Below are 8,194 nucleotides of genomic sequence, written 5' to 3' on the forward strand. Positions count from 1 at the left end.
AACCAAGTGAATAATAACACTTTGAGGAACATTGGCCAGTTTGTTTTAATTTTAAAAAAATGGATTTTTTCTTTATATTTTTGAAAATGGATTCTATAAAAATGTTTTAAAATATTATAAATTTGTTTTTTATAAATTAAAATATTGAATTGTTCATTTTATAATATAAATATACATTATTGAAGATCAAAATATAGTCAAAATCATAATTTTTTCAAAAAGTTGTATCTTAAAAATGATTTTTATGAAAAACTATTTGAAATAGCTTCAAAATTAAGTGATTTTTTGAAAATTTGAAATCCAAATTTTTTTTCGATAAAATGATGAAATACCTAAAATAATATTTTAAGAATAACTATTCAAACCAAATTTTCATTTGAAACTTTTATGAAAAATTTCTTTGTAAATTTTTTTTACACTAAAATATGTAACACTGTAAAAATCATTTTTAAAAAAGTCAAAACAAACGGATCCCATATATCTTTTAATTTAAATTTCTTCCCTCAAAAGATTTAGCATTGATGTCTGATTAGGGCTGGATTTAAAGGTGTGAAAAAAATTGATGTGTTAGAATACATAAGAAAAACTAGTGCACTATTTTAAGACAACCAATTTATTTTAGAAAAAAATTGAACCATTGTCATTTTCATTAAATATTAAATAACTGATATTCATTCTTTTGAATCGGTAACCACCCAAACCTCTAATCATCAGAAACTATCGCACTCTCTCACGCAACCATCTCTCTCACCGGCTGAAACTTCTCCCTGGTTTCTAAAACAATCTTCCACAAAACATAAATAATAAAATATGATATGATGCATGTGTGAAAAGGAAAATCAGCACAACATTCGCCAAACATTTTAAAAAACAAAAATTAACGTTGAATATCACAAATCAACATTGGGTTCCAGCCAGTATTAAATTTACACGGCATTAGAAGTTAAGTCTTGAAATTATAGTTTCTATTCATAATCCACTCTTTAATTAAACTTTTATAGCCTTAATATACTTTTATATTTTTTTTCCACACATATATAATCTTTAGTTTAGTTCATATCCATACATCATTGAATTGAATTAATATCACATATTATAAAACATTGACCATAATATTCAACTCTATCTCATTCAATTTTCTCACGTTGACCCAAACCCAATATTCTACTTCTAATTGAGCAAACTCATATACATCATAGTTCATCATTATATTCATCACAACTTAGAAGAAAACAACTACCTAGGCAACAAAAAAAACAATGGAAGGTGTTGTGGTTCAGAATGGAGCACAAGTATCACAAGGATCATGGGCTCATAACCAATTCACAAGATATGAAAACAATCAAGGAAATTGGATGGAACAAATGAGAGGTTCTCTAATGATAGTAGCAACAGTTATTGCATCGTTAACTTTCCAAATCGCAATCAACCCTCCAGGTGGTGTTTGGCAAGAAAACTCAGGTATTCAACAAGGTTGTGCTCCTGACCAAACATGCAAAGCTGGTACTTCAGTTTTAGCTTTTGGTGATAGTGCCCAAAAGACTAGATATGAACTTTTCTTACTTTTGTGTACCGTCTCTTTCTCGGCTTCTCAGTCGATAATCGTGTTGCTGATATGTGGATTTCCTCTTCGGAACAAGTTTGTTATGTGGTTTCTTATACTTATTACGTGTCTCTCAGTGTTTTGTACCGCTGGTGCTTATGTGATTTCGATTTGGATGATACTGAATCCGCTTGACGGAACATTTTATCGTGTCACAATTTATTATGTGGTTTTTTGGGTAGGGTTGATTGTTTTGTTGTTTGTGATACTTTTGTGCCGTTTGGTGTTTTGGATGCTCAAGAAGTTCTTTCGTTTTATCTGCTGCTGCTGAAGGATTGCAGGCTATCATGAACTTTTGTGAGATACATTTATTTTTATTTTTTTTACTTAGGTAAATTTATGGGAACATTACATATTATCAAGTTGTGTTTTGTTGTTTACACAATAACAGATGTTATTGAATTGTAATTCTCTTATGTAAAATCATCTTGGTCAAAAGCACAATAATATAGTATAAATAATATATTTTTAATACTAAAATACAATGTCAATATTTGAGCGTTCAAATAACCCTACTCATTAAAGATAGCGAGAAAATGGAATAATGCATTTCTACGGTGCTAAAATGCAATGTCTATATAGAAGGAAATGTATCTCCACTTTTTGTCTCGCTTGTGTTCTCAAAGTTTTCAATCTTTACCAAAATACAATATTTCTCCCTTTTTTTTATGTTCTAAAGTTTTCAATCTTAACCAAAATCGGACATTTCTCCTTTTATAAATTGCAAAACCCACCCCTCTATATTTTGATGGTATAAATGTTACACATTATTTCTTAGGAAAGAACTTTTGCCTAGTACAATGGATGTGGTGCAACAAATTTAGAGTGCGTGAATGGCTTATCAAAATTTTATTTTATTGATGATATATACACAAGGACAAGAAACAAATTAAAGCAAGTTTGGTAGAGGTAAAGCTTTTGAGAAAGTAATAACTAAATATTAAAGAATAATTTAGAGTATGAGTAATTTGGCTTCAATAACCAAATAAATAATTGAATTTAAGAGAATTTTTTAATTTTTTAATGCACCTTATATATTATTTGTGAATTGCGTGATAATATAAAAATGTCTTCTGATTTCGGAGATGCATCTCTGGACGCATCTTAAGCAGAGTCGTGTCAAGTTTTTGGAGGTCCTGTGTAGGTTAGTCATGGTTCAACTATGAAAAAATAATTATAGGTCATATTTAACCATATTTAAACAGTGATCGAAATTTATGAATGTTGGGAAATAAGTGTGAGTTGTGTTGAGAAACAAGTGTGAGTTCTAAGTCTCGCATTGCTTAGAAAATTGGAGGTTGAGCACTTTATAAGTAAGAGGACCCATACACCTATCACCTTAAGGTTTTGGATGAATATGTGGTGTTTCTCTCACTTGTTTGGGTGAGTCTTTAACCTTTAGATGAGTGGTTGACCCAATGTGAATGTTTCCCCCCTCATGATGACCCATTAGTGGTATTATAGCTCAGTTCGAGTAAGAGATCGGCTCCTTGTGTCAAAAGTCTTCTTGACATGGTGGTCAGGCAGTGTGTCTCATTGAAGTGCCCATGACGAATAAGGATGTCTGTCAACAGTGGTACAAACATGTGAATGAAAGAGCTTTCGTTTGGGGGGGAGCATAGTGGATGAACTCACACTTGAGGGGGAGATTATTGTGAAACAAGTTTGAGTTCTAAGTCCCACATTGCTTAGAAATGTGGAGGTTGAGAATTTTATAAGTAAGAGGACTCATACACCTATCACCTTAAGGTTTTGGATGAATATGTGGTATTTCTCTCACTTGTTTGGATGAGTCTTTGACTTTTAAGTGATTGTTTGACCCAATGTGAATGTTTCCCCCTCATGATGACCCAACAATGAGGCCCTATTTAGTTAGGATTTAACCGTGAAAAATTTGAGGCCTTGTGCGGTAGCCCGCCTTGCACGCCTTCAAAGACGGCTCTGACCCTAAGTCAATAGAATTCTGAGTTAATGTGATAACCCTACGGAGATGCATATTCATGTACATTACGGAGATGCATCTTTGGACGTTATTTGTTCTAAAATGCGTCAGAACCCCTTCTCCTACCTCACTTCTAAAAAAACAACTCTAAACCTTTCTCAAACTCTCTCAACTCACATTTTCAAAACCAATCAACCAAGTTCAAAGCTTCTTCCATCAATAGCAAGTGCATCAAAGAGATCATTCAACACTGAAGTAAACTCTCAATTTGTAAGTTTTTTATTTTTGTAAACTTTTTTAGTTTTTGTATAAATTTGTAGAAATTGATTATTAGGTTATGAAATAAATTGTTTTTGCATGAATGATAGTTTATACATAATGAAAAACATCTTTGATGGTTAAAACTAACGATCAATGCATTATTTTTCGGGGTTTGGAGGTCTGCATTACTGTTATTGACGAAGAAGAAAGTTGTAGGAAATTTCAGAGATGCATCTCCATAATTTTTCAACGTTTGGATTCCTAGGAACCGGAGATGCATCACTGTAGTTTATATGTCTGCTTTTTTTTCTCTTGCTTGTAGTATTTCTTGTAGTAATTGTGTGACACTTGTCTAGTTTACTTACAGGAATTATGGTTGATAGATACGATAGACTGAGACAAGGAAGGATTGCATAGCATGTATGAGGGAAAAGAGACAGATTTCAGAGGCTCGTGTTCTAGCCCAATTCATGCAAAGGCGTCGACTTCTGGGGCTCATGTTTCTCCAACTTCTTCTTCCTGTATGAGAAGGGTGCCATATAAAAATGCATCATTTCCTCCATCTTCCCGTAGGCAACGGGTTTCACCTATTCAGGCGTTAGAGGTACCCGAGTCACCGGAGGTACCTAAGTTGTAACACCCTAAACCCCGCACATTATTTATCGCGTAAATTAAATATAACACAAAACCATGTAGGGTGTCACATTCATAACACACATAACCTGCTCCGTAACACGGGTTTCAACAGTAAATTTCAATATACATATTTCTAATAAGGATGTTTACATGACATCCAACTTATCTGAATCATACCTAGGATGTTTACACGACATCCATCTCATCTGATAGGTATTACATATTCACATAGTAACACACTCATAACTTGTCACCTCACGCTCACTTCCATTTTAAAGTATCAGCGCAGCGGAATTATCATCACAATTATGGAAGATAAAGCAAGTAATAACATCTAGTCTCAACTTCAATTGTAATAACAAAATAAGAGATTTGTAATCAATCAACTCAACATCTTAATAATTCTCAACAGAAAAATTAGTCTTATGACTTCAACATAATCAGACATAAGGAATAAAATAAGCGTTTAATCCAACCCGATTTTACATGATCAGAGCAAGGTACCACTAGTAAAAGCGACAAAATAAAGAAGTAACTCCAAGAGCTAAATTCCACTTACTTCAGTAATATAACTCTTAAGTATCTGTACGATGTCCAGGTAAAGGCAACACTCAAATAGAAGGGGTGAGAATCCATTTCAATAATAACGATATAAAATAAAGAATAGAGTACAGCATCTACACAATCATGCGCAACAATATATCACATTCTTACATCCAAATCATAACCAACATCATACACGACAACATCTCAATTATCATAAACATCATATAAAACCACATCTCAATTATAATTAACATAATATGCAACAACATCTCATCCAACAACACATCAACAACAACCAATACAAATGCAACACTTATACAATATACTCAACATCGACTCGACATGCATGTGGTACCAAATATAAACACTCAGGTTCATCTCACTTCATGATCCCCGTCATAGGATCGATTCCCTCTTGGAACCGGAACACACCAAAATCACTATCATCACCATAGGTAACGCTTCACTAATCCCCCATAACAGGAATTAGCTACTCGCACCTGATCCATCACAAAGGGATTGAGGCTCACCAAAACTCGTTACCATCAACATAGGTAACACTTCACTATTTCCCCATAATAGGAATTAGCTACTCGCTATGATTCACCACCATAGGATTGAGGCTCACCAAAACCGGACCTAAGCCCGTACACCAAGATGTATGACTCTTAAATAACATGCATTAACACAACAAGGTTCACCAGAAGGATCCCACACACATCTCATCATTTATGCATCTCATCATTTATGCATCACATCCTTCATCACGCAACAACCAATTCATGTTACCACATGAATAATATCAACAAATAGCAACAACTTATAAACTTCTTAACATCATCGACATAATAACATAATTATCACCCCACGATATTACAATAATGCAACGATTCATCAATCAAAAGTATAAACCAATACATTTATTAATATAGTAGGCATGTTAATAATTTTCAAACATATCAACAATCATTTCCATGTTATAAGTCTAAACGTTAGTTTTCTAATGCTTCAAACGGCATCAAAATCGGACTTACGGAATAAAAGTTATGACCAAAAATCGTCGGGATATGTCAGCAATTCATTAACCAACGTATGAACAAGAACTTCTCTAACACAGTAGTCATAGAAATAATACTCAAACAATTCACTTATCACCATCACGTTATATCTTTAAGAGTCAACTTTCTAATGCTTCAAACCCTAACCCAAAATGATTCACGAGTTGAAAGTTATGATCAAAATCATGCATGAAGGCGTTACTCAAAAGTTGTTGTTTTTCTAAAATTTTCAGCATGATTTTCATCTTCTTCAACCCCAAAAACGTCCATGAAATAATCACATTAATTATTTCATTCCTGAAATAAAGTTATATCTCTCTATTTCAGATATTCAACACTTCAAACGACATTCGATTTGGACTTACGGATCAAAAGTTATGGTTAAAATGATTTTGACCGAAAAACACGAATAGAGGCTCCCGCGCTGAGCGCGGTCGTGATGGACAGAATGCAGAATTTTTTGCATTTTTCATCGTTGGAGGTCTTCCGGATCTCCGATTTTGATTCCATAAAAACCCAAACGCTCAGAAAATTACAACCCATGCAATAATCTAATTATCTTAAGTTAATTTACAGTTTTAACACAATTAAATCATGTAATCGTTGTTTTAAGATTATGTCTAAAACCTTCGAAATTGCAACAATGGTGGATATAGGTTCAATCATCAAAACAGAAAAAATACATGCATATAAGGTACATGAAATTCATCATATAACCATCATATAAAAATCATCATATCATCTCAATTCAAATTATGAATAAAAAGACCCAACCCTAAGGAGGTTAAGGGTTCCTCCATTATACATTTCTACCATACTCTTTACTATTGGAATAAGTTTGCACCCTTACCTGAATTTCTTCCAAAAATTCTGAATTGAAATCTCCACTCTCTTCCATTGATCATCTTGCCTCTTTTCTCTTTGATCTTTTTTCTCAAATGTCACGTACCGTGAAAATCTCCCTTAACCTAAGTTCTTCTTAACTTTTTATTTTTAGGATAAACTTTTCCAAATCACCAACTTGACCCAAACTTAATTATCTCATATTCTTTCCTCACATTAACTTTCTCAATTTCTCATATTTGGCCCAATTATTCTATCTTCACAAATTAATATAATAAAAATAAATAAAATATTATTTTTAATTATCAAAACAATTCTAAGTTATTCTACTTACTTATATCATCTCTCTATACCCCTAACTCAAGGATACATACTCCGCCAACACCCAGCCATAAAATAAATCATCAAAATGCAAACAACTAAAATATAATAAAATATCTAATAAAAAATAGGGTGTTACAAATCTCCCTCACTTAAGAAATTTTCGCCCTCGAAAATCACCTGAGGAAAGCAGAGTCGAATACAACTCCCTCATTTGCTTCTCACGCTCCCAAATCATGCTCCCATCAGCTGGTCCACCCCAAACTACCTTCACTAAGGCAATCTCTTTACCACACATCTACTTCCTTTTCCTGATCCTCTATCCGCACGGGTGATACCTCAACAGTCAGGTTATCTCTCACCTGCACATCATCCACCTGGATCACATGAGATGGATCTAAAATGTATCTCCTTAACTGACACATGAAACACATCATGAAGATTAGCAAGCGGCAGAGGCAAAGAAATCTGATAGGTCGCCTCTCATATCCTCGTAAAATTTGGTATGGACCAGCAAAATGCGGCGTGAGCTTTCGAGACTTCAAAGCTCGACCAACACTAGTTACCGACGTAACTCTCAAAACACATGATCTCCCTCCTGGAACTCAAGTTCTTTCCTCCTCTTGTCATGGTAACTTTTCTGACGACTCTGCGACGCTTTCATCTTTTCTTGGATCATCTTGATCTTTTCAGTCATATGGTGAACAATCTCGGGTCTGAGCATAACACTCTCACCTGACTCATACCAACACAAATAGTTCTACACCTCCTACCGTATAACGCCTCATACGGTCCATTTTGATACTAGAATGGAGACCGTTGTTGTAGGTAAACTCGATCAACGACAGATAGATATCCCAAGTACCTCCTTGTTCTAGCACACAAGCCCTCAACAAGTCCTCCAAAGACTGGATAGTCCTCTCTGTTGGACCATCCGTCTGCGGATGATAAGAAGAACTCAACTTCAGCTTAGTACCCAAAGCA

At 34.1% G+C, this 8,194-nt stretch overlaps 1 protein-coding gene across 1 annotated transcript; it reads left to right on the forward strand.

Moving 5' to 3' along the window:
* Positions 1 to 1,065: 1,065 nt before the first annotated feature.
* Positions 1,066 to 2,088, forward strand: LOC127126541 (uncharacterized). Its single transcript, XM_051055482.1, has one exon. It carries the CDS (start codon positions 1,260 to 1,262, stop codon positions 1,872 to 1,874), a length of 615 nt encoding a protein of 204 aa, XP_050911439.1. The 5' UTR covers positions 1,066 to 1,259; the 3' UTR covers positions 1,875 to 2,088.
* Positions 2,089 to 8,194: the final 6,106 nt, after the last annotated feature.

Source organism: Lathyrus oleraceus, chromosome 3, assembly GCF_024323335.1.
Source record: "Lathyrus oleraceus cultivar Zhongwan6 chromosome 3, CAAS_Psat_ZW6_1.0, whole genome shotgun sequence".
NCBI lineage: Eukaryota > Viridiplantae > Streptophyta > Magnoliopsida > Fabales > Fabaceae > Lathyrus > Lathyrus oleraceus.

Bases quoted from the DNA above. Each gene is read 5' to 3' on its own strand.
- LOC127126541 (XM_051055482.1), top strand. From the start codon at position 1,260: ATGGAAGGTGTTGTGGTTCAGAATGGAGCACAAGTATCACAAGGATCA.